This window comes from Pieris brassicae, chromosome 8 (genome assembly GCF_905147105.1).
Source record: "Pieris brassicae chromosome 8, ilPieBrab1.1, whole genome shotgun sequence".
NCBI classification, from domain to species: domain Eukaryota; kingdom Metazoa; phylum Arthropoda; class Insecta; order Lepidoptera; family Pieridae; genus Pieris; species Pieris brassicae.
In genome coordinates this window covers 14,640,490-14,659,407 of record NC_059672.1, presented here as the reverse complement: position 1 = coordinate 14,659,407, position 18,918 = coordinate 14,640,490, and the positions used below count along the sequence as shown (strand labels likewise).

General features: G+C 30.8%; 2 protein-coding genes across 2 annotated transcripts; both read left to right on the top strand.

Annotated features, from left to right (window-relative positions):
- Positions 1–5,162: 5,162 nt before the first annotated feature.
- On the top strand, positions 5,163–10,916 carry LOC123713518 (fatty acid-binding protein, muscle-like). The gene is made up of 4 exons (XM_045667225.1): positions 5,163–5,311; positions 9,145–9,314; positions 10,104–10,214; positions 10,848–10,916. Exons 1-4 carry the CDS (start codon positions 5,188–5,190, stop codon positions 10,905–10,907), a joined length of 465 nt encoding a protein of 154 aa, XP_045523181.1. The 5' UTR covers positions 5,163–5,187; the 3' UTR covers positions 10,908–10,916.
- Positions 10,917–15,843: 4,927 nt separating this feature from the next.
- On the top strand, positions 15,844–18,253 carry LOC123713189 (fatty acid-binding protein 2-like). Its single transcript, XM_045666744.1, has 4 exons — positions 15,844–15,955; positions 17,288–17,454; positions 17,776–17,883; positions 17,958–18,253. The coding sequence occupies exons 1-4, from the start codon at positions 15,886–15,888 to the stop codon at positions 18,006–18,008; spliced, it is 396 nt and encodes a 131-aa protein (XP_045522700.1). The 5' UTR covers positions 15,844–15,885; the 3' UTR covers positions 18,009–18,253.
- The last annotated feature ends 665 nt before the right edge of the window (positions 18,254–18,918 follow it).

The window sequence follows — 18,918 nt, the reverse complement described above, 5'->3', positions numbered from 1 at the left end:
GAGTTTCTAAAGATTATAAATCCTAAATTTCTATTTTTCATTTTACCTAGTTCGTTTTATGACCACTATACGCTCTAATTGTTTTGTATTATTACATTTTATAAATATTATATGTATTATTATTGAATTTCGTTAATATATACATGAAATGAAATATGACAAACACATCTATATATGCACTGAATAATCTGCATCAACTGACGGCTTTCCAGCGCTACACATGCAGCTGATGATTTTGATGATGATAAGTGTCCTTAGCTAATACGGGTACGTTGATTCTGATTGGTTTGATCATGGCCAATCACGTCAGGATTTTTCACAAAATAAAAAAAATCTTGTGAGATATTTTTTACTAGAGCAATGAAGCACCTTATCGGGCAATCCATTCCTCCGCCTTTTCTTTATACCATCCAACAGCAATAATCATACGAAAGTTCAAACGAAAATATCGACTAAGACGACGAATCCTCACGACGATGTCAAAAATGTATTCATGCCGAACTTAATGACTAGTGAGAGACTTGGACCTATCAAAGTACAAAACTTAGGATCACGATTGAAAGACAAAAAATTGTTGGCTCTGGAAACCACATTGTCATGATATAAGCATCGTGAAAAAAATTTGACGGAATATCTATTTGACGAGGGTTCACTGTGTAATAATATTCCTGAAGTATGAAACTGGAATCTCACAATTACGATTCCATATTATGGAGATTATTTACTGATACTTCTAAAAAAAAATTGTAGGGTGTTTTATTGCACAAAAGGTAACTTGATGCATGTTGAACAAAGTCCGTTCATCTCAAAGAAACGTGTTACAATCTTGAGCTGTTGCTAAATAAAATAAAGTTTAGCTAATATTGTTGCAACCGTGTGGGACTTCAAAATAATATCTAAGCTTTTGGGTAAGCATGTTTTTTGTGCGAGTTGGACAAGCACGAAATTTACATTATGTTAAGAAAGAATGTCCACTCAGTGAAATACTTGAGGAATGTGCAGCGTGATACATTAGTTGACCCAAAATAAGTTCTTTTGCCACCCCTTCACATAAAGTTAGAAGTGATGAAGCAGTACCTACGTTAAAACTTTAATTAACACCTGTGCGACAAATTTCCCGCACGAGCAAAAAAGGAATTATTGTAAAGCCTCAAATCCTAAATAAAAACCTAAATATCAGACAGATTATACAAAGCAATTGTAGCCATCATGGTCAAAAATTATAAAAAACCAGGATGCAATATGAGCGTAAAACTTTCATTACATTGCCTCTTTTCATTAAGGCCCCATCCCAGCACGAATTTTTTTCTATCGAGCGAAGTTATTTAAATCGTGTATCGATTTTTCAAAATGGATACAAAAACTACTCACCTTCACCATATACTTTTTCCATTTGTCATACTTCAAGAAAGGATGATGAAAAATGGAACGAAACAATGTGCTTTTTTGGAGAGAAAGAAAGATGGGATCGTAGCATGATCAAAAATCAACGAAAAGAAAACTACTAAACTCAGCTTTCACTGAAAAAGAACGATTTTATAAAAAAAACAACGATTGTCTATCGTAGATTATTATTTCTACTCCATGATTCTGAACACCACACCGTTTTGCAGTGTAATTTTACAAAGAATATTTTCTCACTATTTTTGCTTTGCTCACTATATTTAGTTTCTATGAAAACTTTCCAACACTTTTTTCCTGAAAACCTGACGTGCTGAAAAAAAACACAGATTCGTAATTAAAACACCATTACTATATGGTACCTAATATATTTGAAAGATTTTTTCGTAAATAAAAAAACTTAGGCCTGTCTTATTCAAAACAATCAAGTCAAGTTTCAAACGGCGTAAAATATATACATAAATTCATAGTAAATTCGCAGCAGACGTATAGCACCACTATGCAGCTGAAGATTTTTCAGCTGAGAATGATGTTAAGTATTAATTTTAAAAATTCAGTTGGCGTACTTTTCTTTTTTTTTACGCCCACCGCGGGGTAGCGTAATCGATCAACGTAAACCACTTATAGCTAAAATGCAACGCTACGACGATGTGCATACTTACGATTTGTTTTAACGTTCATAGCGCGGTATTTACATTTATTGTTATTATTCTATTACGTTAACTACAAAATAAGGATATTGTACATGCTTCTTAGCATAATTCTCAGGGTTAGGTCATTACGCATCACCAAGAATAATTCGTTATTTTAATATCGCGCTAGTGAATTATTATCCACGTTTTACACAATATGCCTGCTGACTGACCTTATCAGTATACCTATTAATAAATCTGTAATAAAATTCGTATTTGTCACTTTCTGTTTTCAAAGCGAGAGTGATGCACGTATTCGCCGCTTACATTTACCAGTCTTTTGTTCTGGCAATGATTTTCTTCAGATCTAGTTACTTGAAAATATCTTGTAGGTATACAATAAATTAACAATTTAGTATCGACTTCCGTGTCACTTCTCTCTCACCGACCATAGTGATCAGATGCGTACAAGCATTAACACTTCGTTACATTACAATATAAAAATTGAACATAATTAAATGAAAAGGACTGGAAGAGAACTTGCGGTCTTATCGCTTTCGAGCGATCTCTTCCAGGCAACCACTGAAAGTAAAAAAAAAATGTTTAGTATAACTTTTGTGTCTAGCTAAGTTCTGAAGTAATGAACATAAACTCCGTATTAATAATATTTCGAAATTATTTATTGTATTTAATAATTACAACCGCAACAGATAGGGAATTAAGAGTACTAAAAATTTAATTTTGCTACTATTTATTCAAAGGCACTCATGTTTATGGCCCCTGAAAGACAACAAAAACAAATCCAGTTCGAGGTGATACAGTGTCAATCCCTTTCCGAGTTGACGTTTAACTTAACTATGTTTTTCTCAGGCATCTCATGATAGCGACCTCTACAAATATTGGTATCAATTTCGTAAAGGAAAACATGTTATCATTAGAAAATTGCCTTGAAAACTAAATCGCTTGATTCATCTATCGCCTGTAGCATAGCAACATCTCACCAAATCTCACTAAGCAACAGGAACATACGTAACATGTCACTTCTTATATACGTATTTAACGTGAATCTTAAAATTTCTTAAATTATTTGTTAATTGTTACTGTGATTAAAATTATATATCTGATAAAATCTTCCTTATTCTTAATATGTGATAGATAAATATAATGATAATTAAGTACAATGTTCAAGGTACTGACTGTCTACGTTGCGTAATAATATTAGGTACGGACAGATATGAAATTAACGTTTTGTCGTACTACCCACTTTGAACTCAAAAACCTATTTGGTTAGGAATTCCAAATTCAACTTTTACTCGTGCATTTGTTTTTCCTAAACCATGATTCATTTCATTTTCCCGTTTTAATTTTAACCGCCCTCAAAGATTTGATTGGTTCAGAATGAACGTAAAATGGTGAACAATTCCTTTTTTTATTTCTATGAATTCCTAGATGTAAGCTTTTATTGTAATGCCTTTTTTAAATACAAGTGAAGAAACAATTATTAACTATCTTCTATCTTTCTGAAGGTCGTGTTAGGGGCGTCGCACAACCACTCCACCTATCTTCGGCAAGCCTCTGCGCCTGCGCTAAGACCTGTAAGGGCATTTACTTGATCAATCCAGCGAGTCTGGCCTCAAGGTCTGTTGCCCTCCACTCCGCCAATCAGAATAACTTTTTCAAAATTTTCTTGATCTCTGCGTGCTAAAACTGAGGTTCCGTATGCGAAAAATAGTTTTTTACTTTGAAGCAACCGATTTCAAATGACTTTGGATATAGATCTCGACTAATATGAGGTTTTTTATGTCAGTTTTGATTCGGAGATCATTATTAAATCACTTTTTAGAACTTAATTTTATCTCAAATTTAGCGAAAATCTTTTGTTTGCTTTCGTTGTCTTGCTTTTCGCCCATTGAAAACATTTTATTTCCCGATTTGTAAAAAATGATCTTAAGCTTATCGCATGTAATAAGCAATTTTGTGTCCAAGGCGCAGCTCGATACCTTAATTTAACGCCTGATAAACATGAATGGCATTATTTGCTAACATAAACCCTAACTTTAGGAAAAAAAACAATTATCACTTACCATTTTTATCGGTTACTGAATCCAGTAAGAATCTGAATCAGAGGAAATGACGCGCGTAATTGTAAAATCATTTAAGTTCTTCGTGTATATATATAAATGTGGAAAATCGAGTAAGAAACAAAGTCGAGACCTAAGTCCATATTAATGATATTTATTCGTGTATACAATAATAACAAAGAACAGCTATATGGTAAGAGCAGTGGATGAGTTTAACAATTTGACTGTTGATATTGACATGTCGGCTAGGAAAGCTTTGACATCTAAATTCTATAGGGAAATATCGTATCATAAAGTTCACTGTCCTGAGTGTTCCCCGTCTAATTTATTTTGTAGTTTTCTTTGTAACATTTAGCCTGACTTACAATTTTATTATGTGTGTCAACGCAACGAACTATATTCACGAACTAGGTACCAAATTATTTATATTTGGTACATATTTTGTTGTTATAGCTGTAATTTCCTTAATAAATGATAACGACACAATTAATTTCTTAAAAATGTAATTCATATCTCAAGTCAAGTCGAATTATCATAGGTAATTTATTGACATACGGGGATACATACTTATACCACACTGCACACCTCTGCTGGTATGTAGCTCGACAATTAATGGTCATTCACAACCCCGGTCAACTATTCTAAGACGGTTTTCTCGCTTTCCTTATTTCACCAGCAAGTTCTAATAACAAAACACATTGCATTGTTGGACATCCGTTATTCGAATTCAATACAGAACATAGCTACGCCAATCGCAAAGCATAAAAAATATTGTAAGAGTCTTAAATGCTCGCTGTTTCAATCTCATTGCCTAGTAAAAATCTTAGATTGAAGCTATGTTGTCAAGTACTTTATAAGGCTTGACTTAAATGTATTTATTTCTCAATAACTTAAACAAGTTTTTTCGACAAAAATGCGTTGGCAGTCTCTTGAAAGTAAAATATTTTAAGTCTGCAAGTCGTTTAAGTAAAATATTCAATAAATGTTTTAATATAGATGTGTTAATTTCATTGCTATTACAAAATTCTATATTCTAAATGTTTAGCTATGAATGCGTTAATACCTACTAATAAATGTATATTAAAATTGGACGCGATCAGTCACGGACGTGTGTACTTGAAGAAATGGAACCGTTTATAGGCAAAAAATATAAATTAAAATCATCAGATAACTTCGAGGACTATTTGAAGTTTATTGGTAAGTGTTATTTATTAAACCCTCTTCAGTGAAGGTGTGGAATCGTTATATGCTTGACGCATACTAAACATTTAGCAGTCCTAAGATTGTTATCATATTTGTATGACCCTATTTTGCTTTAACTTCATTTATTATCTACATTAGTGAGACAGTTTTATTAATTGCTTCTGGAACTTATCTAGTTCTGAATAAGAACGATAAGGGACTAGATAATAATAATAAACGATATATATAAATAATGCACGATCATCGTGGATTATATATACAACAGGCTGATTGTTCTATTTTACAAAATTTAAGGTAAATTTATAATATTGACAGATATGCCATATGGCTGATTTAAAAAAAATCTACGTATATATAACATTGATAGTTATAGTTTTACAACTAAAGAGAAATTGAAAGATTGAGAGAGATTGAAATTAGATATTAATATGATACATAGTCTTTGTGACTGGTATAATCAAAACATATAATTTAAAATTAAATAAATACAAAAGTCATTAACAGTTTATTTACATTTTGATTTTAACACATAACTACGCCTACCGTAAATGCGACCTAAAAATCAGGTTCATACGATCCTTTGGCAACTTGTAGATAACCTCACTATAGGCCCATTTCAAATAAACATTTATACTTTAAGTCCATTTTGGTTGTATTTTTAAGGAATTTATTAGCATACATATAAGATCTGTCCACGTGCAGACGATTCACTAGGCGTAAATTAATTTAATAAACGCTACAAATTTTCAACCTTACAGAATGTTCTTAAGTCTTAAAATAAGTAAAATATATTTATAATTAATTATTTTATTAACACTCGTTCCATTTATTAGGTCAGATTATTATTGTTTAATAATAAGTGTCCATGAATTATTCTTCTAGTGACAAAGTTAATTAATTATTTAATGGCTATACAGTTTGATTGAGTGAAAGCGAAAAATTTGCTTAGTGATAATTTAAAGTATCCCAGCACGAGTTAAAATTATTTTCATATTTAAAACTTCATTTATAAAAGTCGAATTACAAAGATATTTTGACATTTCTACTCAAAATGTATGCTATATATTTATAGGAACAAAATGCAATTCGTAATTTCCTAATAAAATCTCCGACAAATCGAACCAAATATAGCCGACGAAACTGAAAATGACTACGCTTTCAAGCTTAATTTACGTTTTATAAGACAAATAAATCATGTATTCCATTTAATGAGCTGTTGTCTTGTATAATTGATACGCAATTACGTAAAACAATGAACCGGTTGGTATAGAGGTCATACATAATGAACAATTGTACCTATCGAGCAAGTTATGGTTAATAAACTGGAAATCATTCACATTTTTTTACAACAAGGCCGACAACATGTTATAAAGTGCTATGATAATACTAATAGTACATATTGATGCTTATTGAACTGTTTAAGTAAAAATACCTAACAGACGTTAATACATAAATTATATGGAATACAATCAAGTATTTGTATACTTTGTAGTAATAATTAAAAAGGAAATCAAAACAAATTTAAAAAGTTTGGTCCCTGTGGCAGTGCACCTATAACGCTGGCAGCATTTCCTCGCTGTAAACATTAATACATTTATACATATAAACGCTTATATTTATTATTGTGAATTAATGTATAAATTATATCAAGTATCAGATAATAAATACGACAATGTTGAATAATAAGACAAGTAAATTCAATTGAGTTTAGATAAAAAAAGTCTTTATTCCACAATTTGTCTGCCATCAATCATAGTGGTACTGCTGGTTTCGCAAAAACTCTTTTGTGAATAAAGTCTACGTTTCTTGTATAGTTTTTATTTATAAATCATACTTTTATTATTTTCTCAACCCTATATAACATCGTTAAAGCGTAGTTTATAAGAACAAGACAAGTAGCCGTTTATCAATAAGGAAATAAAGTCGGTATTAATAATAAAATGTCAAAAATTCCTCGAGTTCGTGGTACCTGTTGTTTGACTGTTTTAATTAAATTAGTCAGCAATTTGTAACATGATGGATTCTTTTTTTAGAAAAAACAACCTTGGTTCTCATAATTATTACTCATGTATACACAATAAATTTTTTACAAACAACACAAATAAATTTTAAAACCGGTTTTAAATAAAAGAGATTCGATGCAACATAAAAAATACGACTTTAGTAGTTAACTGAAATGGTATATTAGCAGAGTGTGATATTACAATTGTATGATAATGGTGTGACAATGACACCATAGTCGTTTTAAACAACTTTGTTTCTACTAATACACTGGTATCATTATGATATCACTATCACTGTCTTATCATTTGTCATACCATCGATGGTGGCTATATTGTTTTATGGTTGAGCTTTTTCAGATTTATTTTTTCTGAAATATATAAATATATATATGTATATAAATGCTGCCTCACATAAGGTGTAATTTAATGGCGTAAAAACACAAAAATATTTGTCTCACCGTAAGTAAGATCTTTTATGTATGGGTAAAACTTAATTACAGTCAAGAAGTCAAAATATTAATTGATTAGTTTTAGAAGATTAATAATCTAGGATCTTATAATTAATACATATTTAACAGATTTTAATGAGCTGGTCGCTATTGGAATCATACAAATATATATTTGAACTTATAAAAACAAAATGTTATCAATATAGTCATGCGGTTAAAGTAAGAAAGTGATCTATAATTATTATTGGTAAGGTAATTAAAATTATGATTTCTTTATGACGTAATAAGTATAAGATTATATGCATATTTTTGTGGTATCCACTAGACGTAAGGCTTAGCGAGTGAAACCCGGCAGAGTACCAATAGGTTTTTTTATCTCCGTTATTATCTCTGGTGAAGGAAAACATCGCGAAACTGGACTGTTACACATTAAAAAATTCCAATGTTTGTCGGACATTAACGGATTATTATCATTATCAATTTTAATCGTAGCTCTGGGGTCGAAGATATCTTCATCGTCATCAAGCGACTCATTTCCTGATAATCCGAAGTAAGAGTCAATGTTAAAGTCGAATCATTTACTAAATAAAATATAAAGATGATTCTAGTTGCCCCTTCCAAAAGGTAATTTCGTGTGGAGATGAATGGGCAAGAAATTAGACACTTACTCTTTAAAAATAGACACTGACTTCTGACAATGTACTGGTAGAATACAACTACTATACTAATAGGATATAGGCGGATAGGTCAATTATAGTATTGTTAGTGTACATGTTCATCACATATTTACATATAATGAAACCGTAGAATATTATACATTAACAATAATAAAATATTTACAGTTTGTAGTAATATACAATAAAAAAATAAGAAAATAGTATTTAAAATATGTAAAATTAGATCAACAACCAATTTGATTTTGTCATGACTGTATGATGTCCTATGAAGCAGGGCCAGCATGTTTCCAAGCATGTAGTGTTGGCCTAGTGGCTTAAGCGACTCTCAACCCTAAAGTTGTGCGTTCGAATCATGGCTATGCCAATGGACTTTTCTATTTGCGCAATCGACACTTGCTCTTACGCGCACGATAAAGGCAAACATCGTGAGGAATCCGGCATGTCATAAAACTAATAAATATTCGTCATGAGTTAAGCCCAGATAGCTGAACTGATGATGAAACGGATGCCCCTGGATATGGAATTGTAGCGTCTCTGGGGATTATTATTTACCATTATATTTAACACATTATGAAATTCAGTGGCCAATTGAACAGCTAGGTATGGCCTGGGGCTGTGCCTAGGAGGCGTTTAATTTGACTCACACGTCTCTAAAAACCTACTTTTTCTAAATAGTAATAGTAAACGTGCAATTCCAGGCGTCGGTATATTATCCAGGAAGCTGGTGATGTCTGTATCACCAGTTACAGAACTAACGAAGAATGAAGATGAATCGTACACTCTGATACACACAACTTCGATAAGAAAAGTTACGACTACTTTCAGATTGGGCGAAGAGTATGAAGAAGACAGACCTGATGGTGTTAAGGTAACTTATGTAACTGAATAGGCGAATCCAGTAGTACTGTGTCGGTACTTAAGAGTATATTTTATAAGTAATACGAACATTAAATAATATTTTATTACGTTTCTATTTGAAAAGTGATCGGAAAGTACTAAGAACAACATTTCTACAAGTCAAATTTACGAGACAAGTTCCTTAGAAGGTAAGTTGTTTACTAATCCGTGTGGTACATGACCTGCATGCCCTGGGCCCTCGGTTCCAATTAAAAAACTCATTCAACAATAAAATCATATTGTACTCAGCTGTGAAACCTAACAATAATATAAAAAATGTATTCATGATTCTAAGAATGTTTTGAATAATTATTAAAATTAAAAAATGTAAAATCCTATTTTATATAAGCGTCACTTTTTAGTAAACTTATGTCAAATTAAATGAACAATCTGGTACCAATACTGGAAGTCTATACTAGACTATTCCATATCGATAGTGATGTAGGTTATATACGATACCATTTAAAGTTTTATTTATTGACTTAAGTAAGTCATCAGCACTCCTTACTTTCTAAACCGTGAGAAAGATTATATTTTTTATAGAATAGGGGGCAAACCGGCAGGAGGCTCACCTGATATTACGTGATACCGCCGCTCATGGACACTCTAAATTCCAGGAGCTCGCTAGTGCGTTGCCGGCTTTTTAATAAAGAGCGTACCAATTGTACGCTCTTTTCTTAAAGGACCCTAAGTCGAAATTATAGTTTCTCTTGAAGTAAATCTAATAATTCAAAAGTAACAGTTAAAATCTCACTTTCAGGTTAAATCACAGATGACAATAGAAGGGAATAAATTAATACAAGTCCAGTACGATCCAAGTGGAAAGAAATCCAAACATATAAGAGAATTCACTGACACTACCCTAACTGTGGTATGTTAAATTTAATTTATTAAACTAAATCTTATATGTAGACTAAATGAAATACATGGCTAACTTCTGGAGGGGAGAGTGTAAAACGAAGAATGGCAATGTCGGATTGTGATTGGACATTTGGAGGTAATGTGACGTTTCATGTCGCATTTCCACGCGCTTGTGCCTGGAGATGCTTCTGACCAATCACAATTTAACGAAACGTGTTCAACTTAGTTCAGTTTTCCTCCCAGGTGTCGTAAACATCTGTTTCATAAAGCTATAAATGTCAGAGACAGTAATATGTTATATCCGTTTTGAACTTGACGATTACGGGACTACGGAAGTCATACTCAGACTGTGTATGACTGTGGGTTTGAGAGTCTATCTAGTCTTGAATCTAGAGTTATAGAGCGTGTGCCTCTCTGCTCACACACTTGTGTAGTACCTCCAGCCAGTTTCAATAGAGATTAGCTACTAGTAATTATTAAATACTACAATAATTCCTTACTTGCATTTAATCAATGCTTACAGAACAAATGTATGTTTCTAAGATAATAAATATTTTTTAGTAAAAGCAAGAACTTTACGAAAACTAAAAGAAGAAAACTTCCTTTATGAATTCTATTATTAAAATAATGTTTTCTTTTTCAGACTACGACCGCCGACGGCTGGGACGGAACCTGTATAAGAGTTTATGAAGCTGTTAACTAATAAATTTATTAAAAATTATGTTTTAAGATTCGTAGATGAAAATTCACTCCTAGCTCGTACCCGTACTCATGTACGGTCAAAAATTGTGAAAATATAAACACTTGTACTATGTTCCTTTATCTACGTAATTTTTTTAACCTCAGTTAAAGCGTGTTTAATTCTAATGAAGTTAACAAAATTAAGGATACTACCAATAGCGGAATCAGTTAAATTTTCGTTTTATTTGTTGGTATACGGACCTGAATAATTTACCCAAAATTACATGACAAAATAGGGTAAATTCTCATTAAAAATATAGATAAAAATAATTTTCAGGTTTCAATTTTTATTTTTGTTAAATGTGTAAAAAAACGTGGCAGAAATAATACATAAGACAATACATATAAATAACATAATATACTACACTTAGATAATTATACATTATAAATTATAATGCTAAAGAGTGTTTTTTTTCGTTTAACGCGCTCGTTTCAGCAACTGCAAGCAATAATTGTTTTTATCTTCGATTGTCTATTAATAATGAAGTCTATATCATATTACTACGTCAACCCTGAATTAACGAAGGTTAAACCATGGGGCACCGGTAGTAGTCATATATAAATCAGTTGCAATGTTCCTAACACAATGTTATCTTTGATTTTCGGTAGTATTATTTAGTTTCTCGCTAACCACGATTTCTGATACATTTTGTGGCGACCTCTACAAATCAATATGATGTCGTAATTTGATATACCTCTCACATGCAAGTGCGTTAACGGCTTACAGAATTCGTACGCTCTTTTCTTGAAGGACCCTAAGTGGCCACATTATGGTGCGTGGCAAAATTTGCCTTAAAAAACGCTCAGTTTTGGAACGACGGATGTCGTGGTGATATGGGTGGAATTTCGTATTCTTCCTCGACGTCCAATGATGAAACTCAGTTATACCTACCCTAAAACGCGCTAAGTTATTCCGACCGCTAAGCATATATACAACTAATCGACCTTAGCCACTAGGGCTTTAGGGGCAATCAGTGGTGAGACTGGTCGAGGATCCTCTCTTCAGGTTGGAGGAAGAGCAGCGCTTTCCTTCCTTCTACAATTCAATTTCCCTATACTGGCCGGAAAATAAAGCAAAAATCGTGATAAGACCTTGAAAATCAATGTTTGTCGGTACAATGAAATTTATCAATGACACTGATACAAATATTGAAGACTAAAAGAGCATTTTTGTATTGTGTCTATTGTTTTCAATTTCGTAAACACATACCTTGGAATACGGTAACTAAATAATTTAAATAAAATGAAACGTAACGAATTAACTCATTTATTTATTTAGTGGCAAAATAAACAGAACAATAATTAGGTCGAACGATAACTTATTACAAGATTAGAATTTGGCATGCCACTCCTTTTATTTTTATCAATTTATTTGTTTGCTTAAGTCCAAGAGGAATAGTCTCGAACGCAAGTAGATAAGCAGGTTTGTGGTTGACCGTGGTTGTGGTATAACAACCACGGTCAATAGTCAAAAATACTTCCCAAAAGTAATAATTTTACAGATAGTTATATATTTCTGGAATCAAAGTTTATGATGACAATAACAATACCAGCCACTTTCCAATGTGGAAGTTGATAAGCCTGAAGAATATGATATGAGACCTTGAGTTTTTGTCTTCTTATGGAGATATAATCTGAAGTGATATGTGAACTTGTCCTAAATTTTAAGGTATACAAATAACTTGTATTTATTTATAAGAAAAATGTAATTCATGACTTCATAAATTGCGTAAATTAATTCTAAATGTAAATAGAAATTTGTATATCCAGTATTATACAGACAGGTTTTATAAACTTACATCCGTATTCATTTCTTTTCTCTCTTTTTGTCACATTTTGTTAATGTTGTGATATTAAGAGACAGATATGCACTTTAGTTCACTGTACAACTACACTGATTTAGTTGTTAATATTTGTAATAGTGAATTTCTAAAAAAAGTAAGTGTAAAAGTAACTTGAGTATGATTGTGGTATTTATTTGACAAGATCCGACACTACAATTGATGGAGTTTTTACTTGGTTACAAAATTTTGTGGAATGTAAATAATATATTTCATATTTCAGTTACCATAAGCCATTAATAACAAAAATATATAATTACTATAACAATGATAGTAATAGTTCTAATTCTAATAAAATTCTGTAATAATATTAGTAGTAATAAGGTAAAATGAAATAATTGTATTATTATATTCATGCCTATGATTATAAAAACTTTTTGTTAAACTTTATTTAACGAATTTCTGTAAAGTTGCAAATAGTCGATCATTTTTCGAAAAACAAGGTCCTAAAGAACGCACACATTTTTTTTATTATACTTAAGTTTGACTTTAAGTTACTGACATAGTGTATTGAATGTTTATTATAATTATTAAATTTATTAACCTATAAACTAACAAGGCTTATATATTTTTAATTTCTGCTTAGCCATATATACGCCGGTTTCTCCATAAATCGATATACTACAAAATGAAACATAAAACATTAAATTAATAGTAGATTTAATTAGTCATTTTATTACTATAATAATATTATTACATACAAAAAAATAAATATCAACTACACATATTCTTAAATATGGTAATAAAACTTTCATATAAAGATCATAGTTGTCCGAACTGTATTCAAAATCGATTTCTGTTCTTGGTTTAATATCCCTTCTTTACAATGGTGTAATTGACCGGATGGTAAGCTCAGCAAGTGAGATTGGTCATTTTCTTCCTAATTCTTGACGACTATCGCTGATGGCTGTAATACAATGATTATCTGTTTAAATCGTAAATAGTATGATGTGGTAGGTAGCATCTGTACGGACACAATAACATGGCGTATCAATTTAATTATTGTAAACGACGTAAATTATGACATAAAACTAGTTTCATTATGATAAAGATAAGTGTAGTGGTGTATATTAGTGTAAGTTTAAAAAAACTATATGGGATAGTTTTGTACTTCTAAATAAAATATCTTGAAAGACATGTTCGATAATATAATAAATAAGCCAAATATTATTTCAATTTTATGGTAACCTAAGCATCATGTTAATTTCGCATACATTTCTTGAGACTACAAGGTTCTTTTTTGAGGTAACTAATATTTAGATTCCGAAAATCCAAATCCAAGTACATATGGTATACGGTATGTTTAGTGCTAACCTGTAGTTGGCAGCAATAACTACTCCTTAAATATTGATTGCATAAAATAAGTTATGGCAATGTTACTTTCAACATTTAAAAATCAGTGTATAAAATTAATACTTTTTTATAAAATAAGATGAATGGATGTAAGTAACACTTAAAAACACATTTTTTAAGCAACTATTTCATTATTCTTAACAACATTGTTTTGATACTTGAGCTTAATCTTTTACTTGTGACTTTAAATTTGTCATCAAACAAACACACTGTTTATACCTATTATTAAAAATGTAAGGTAATCTAAGCACATTTTTTATCTCTAAATCACTTATATGTTCCATTAGTAGTTTTATGCCATCGCAACAATACCAAAACTATTATGTCTTCTTAATAGATTTCTTATTATTTTATAATACCTCAAACAAAATATTCTATGATAACATTAGTACTCACCTTTAGCAAGATTTTGAAAATTTAAGATATCTATTCAACCTGTATGGTTTAAATCCTTAGATCATTTACTAAAGAGAATCGATTTGACAGACACTGACAAGATAATCTTTTTTTTAAGCTAGGTAATTTATAAAATTATAACAATATATCCAGATGTTAGGTATCCCTTGTTTCGTGCTGAATACATATCAGAATCAGAATGAAGTCAGTTGTCGTTGTTAGTATTTTTATTAAATAAGAAGGATAACACTTACCTGCATCTAGTTTATACCACTCTAAAAACTGTAGCACTAAAATCTTCAGGTCTGGATCTCAGATTTGTGAATATGTTTCGTGATTATTCGGTGTGTCTTATGCATAGAGTGTTAAACGCGAACAGAAAGTTCATTGGTGCTGGATGGGGTTGAACCTACCTCAGGGATGAGAGTCACTAAAAAGGCTTCAGCGACACTGCTCAATTATGCATACGAACGTTTAGGTTTTTAAGAAGCACATTTAATAAAGACAGTCTTAGTAAAGATTTCATTTAAAAAAATATTTTGTAAATAACAAGTGCTATTAGATAAATAAATCCTCATTACTTTATGGATTTTTTTCGGACACTTATGGGATGATGTTTCCCGTCGATACCACAAAGCTCTAATTTGATCTATTTTTTATAATTCTGCCATAAAAATGAATGTTTTAAAATATATAAAAAAATCTATTCATTTGTTATCAATCATATTTTTGTTGAATATATTCATTTCATTAATCGATTTAAATGAATATTTCGTAAATAAACACTTTGATGTCATCCGCATATTGATATATTAAGTGTAACCAACTACTGCAGACCAGGCAGTATTCACTTTCTATTATTTATGGATATATATTAACTTCCTTTAATAAATAATACTTGAAATCGTTTTTCTTAATTTTAGGAGCTAAAAAGAAAATATCGTCTTTATCCTAGCTCATGCCACACTTTTTTTATAATTTATTCATGTAATTTCTCAGATTTTTTTCTTAACATATTCTATATTTAACGGTCTCTATTTACATCCAGCTTTTTAAACATATGGTTCTCGCAACCTCTTATTATACGCCTAGGGTGACCTATACTTTGAAATGTTCTGACGTTAAACAGTGAAACAGACGTAGGTAATGCTCACAATTAAACTTAAAACGAGTAATTTGATTGTTGTATGTTCATCAAGTTGTTTTAGGGTTAAGATTCAGAACTATCAACCGATAAAGATAACGCATGAGCAAACACTTTTATCAGTTAATTGCCAATAATTACAAATAAAAGACTGTGACTTATCAGTTTTTCGTAATTTAGTCTAGAACTTTGTTTAAAACGTAACCATGGCGTACTTTGGAAAGGTTTTCACCTTGGAAAAAAATGAAAATTTTGACGGATTTATTAACAGTTTAGGTAAGCTTTTACATATTATCTATAGTTTTCATTTCTCTGTCCTATGTAATGAATTGGATAAGTTTGAATACGAATGTTAATGCCAAAAAGTTATCGATAAAACTATTTTGTGCATATAAGCGTATCATTGACATAAGAAAATATTAAGTAGGTCGGGTTTTTGAATCCCAACAATTCACCGTTGTTTTTAGAACAGCTCGCACATATAATGAAAGAATATCGGAAAAAAAACAGCTTGTCTTACATTCTTAACACGAAATAAGTGCAGAACTCTAATAGTCGTACAAATAAAAACTTACTTATTCGAACCTTATACTAGGAATAGAAATAACTCTAGTGTGAACAGTTAGGTACGCTGACGTTATACTAGGAATAAAAATAACTCTAGTGTGAACAGTTAGGTACGCTGACGTTATACTAGGTTTAAGTGCTTATTGCTAACTTATTCTTGGTATAACATTGTATACCACGTTTATTTTTACCACTGTTAAGCTACAGCCAGAAAGGTTTACACGCTTGCATAAGTAAAAATAATTACTTCCTCAAATGTTTAGATCTCATAGATACTTATAAGTTGCTTATCAGTTTATCGTATATATAAAAGTTATGAAACGATAATGATAAATTTTGCTGTTGAGAAAGTAATCATTTTTATTAGCCATTAGTAACTGATGAATCATCTGTGCTTGGACTTTGTTTGAGGGCAAATGTATCAAATGTTTAATCTAATTATTGTAGATAAGCACTTTTAAAATTAATTAAATGCTATTATTCGTTTGAAAAAAAATTGGTAGGTTTTACAGTTTATTACTTTAACTAGAGTCCATGTGAAAAAAGTCATAGCGATGTTAATATAGCCTACCTTAGTACAAATATAATTTTTCAGTTTGAACTGAAGGCGTCCGAGCGCGTTCAACCAAAGAAACTCTTAAGCTATTAGTACTACATGACTTAAACAGATAATTGTTTTGTTCTAATTCGGTACTTTTGTGTATCTTTGCATATTATGAAGCTAATTCTAACATTCGTAATAGGATTACGTCAGTCTGCAATTCAATATTTATGTCGTGAAAATGTTTTTACTACTACACCTGTTGCGTTTGTCTGTAAAAGCAAATTACATACTAGATAATGGCTAAGAAACACTTTTTCAAATGGTAAATATCATCAAACGTAAATTTATCGCATTTTGTACCGCTGCATTCGTAAACAAATTGTACTCAGAATGCAGATCTTACTGAGGTAGAAACGAGTTCCGTTAAATTCAAATTTAAATTTTGTCCTTTTAAAATAAAACGCCATATAACATATTATAAAGAAAGTATTTTGCAGGTTTGCCAAAAGAAAAAGCAGACAGCTACGTGAAGTCCAAGTCTTCCCAAAAGATAGAGAAGGATGGAGATGGTTATATTATAACTTCTACGACTAGCCAGGGGGTTACAGAAATTAAATTTAAGCCGGGGGTGGAATTCGATCAACAAATAACTCCTGAGATAGTAGTAAGGACATTTAACCTTGACTTGGATTAGTTGGCTGGATGTTTTTTTACTTAAAGTTTATACTTTAGACTGACAAAAACTGTCGAACCTATTTGTTGAGACTCAAACGAATTATATCGTAATTATGTTTCTTTCAAAATAAGTAATATTTTAAAGTGTGATGTACACGAGCGTTCTTTGAGAAGTATGCATATATTTTTTTAACTATCCATTTGCTATAAAAATATAAAATTAATAATAGAAAAACATATAAAAATAATGCTGCAAATTAAGAAAACAACATTACACAGGTTTTGTATTGACAATATTGACCATTTTCAGACAAAGAACGTAATGACTGTTGAAGGCGATAAGTTTACCCAAGTGCAGAAGGCTGATGGCAAAACTATTACATTTGTTAGAGAGTTCTCTCCAGATAAATTGGTCGTGGTATGTTGTGTAACTTATGAGTTGAGGCACAAATTTAATGTAGTATCTAAAAATGATTTTATTACAATTTTCAGACAATTACTTCTAACTTCTGGGACGGCGTAGCCAAGAGAATCTACGTATAAGTTACTAATATTTACCAAAGGAATACTGCTAATATCTGTTGTTATTTATAATGTATATTGTTATTAAGAGTATGTTAGTAATATAATTGTTAATTCATATTGATACTGGTTGACAATTCCAATTCCAAAAATTACATTTAAATAAATTTTCTTTCATGCGATTCCTATATGCGATATTTAGGTAATCTTAGCTTTTTAATTTAATTGCTTAAATATATTTTATTAAAATGCATTAAAGCTTGAAACCTTATTTAATTTCTAATTTAGTATCCCATATTTTATAAAACAGAATGGATGTATATTTGAATATTGAGTATCTTTTTAAGAAAGTGAAAAAAATTACATTATGCTATTACACTCACCAAAATTCTTTATTGGACCTAAAAAAAATATAAAATAATAAAGAAGCCTAGAAGGTATAATGTCGGAATTATTCTGTTTGCTTTCTCTGATTGTTTGTTGTATTTGTGTATATATAACTAAAACTATTAAGTACAAAAGAAAATGTAACACAAATACTAAGTTGATGTACGTAAGTAAAGTAAAATTATTACGTACCCAGATATTACCTACATATTTATATTCTTATTTTTTTATATATTTGGTATAGTAAATAGGAGAAATTTATACATGTGTTCAGATTAAAAACATGACATACAATTTTAAGAATCTTAGTAAATGTGGTTAAATGTTTATAGAAATAATACTATGTGGAAAGTCAAGTATCACTGTATTCTTTCTACCAAACAACAAGATTATTTTTTGGTTTTTGATAAGAAACGATTAAGGAACACACCTAGCGATAGCGATGAATCGATAGGGCTGTCGGATATGATATAATTAGACTTCAGTAAACCAAACCATTGGTAGGTATTAAACATTTTATGTTTATAAAGTGGAATACTTTGGG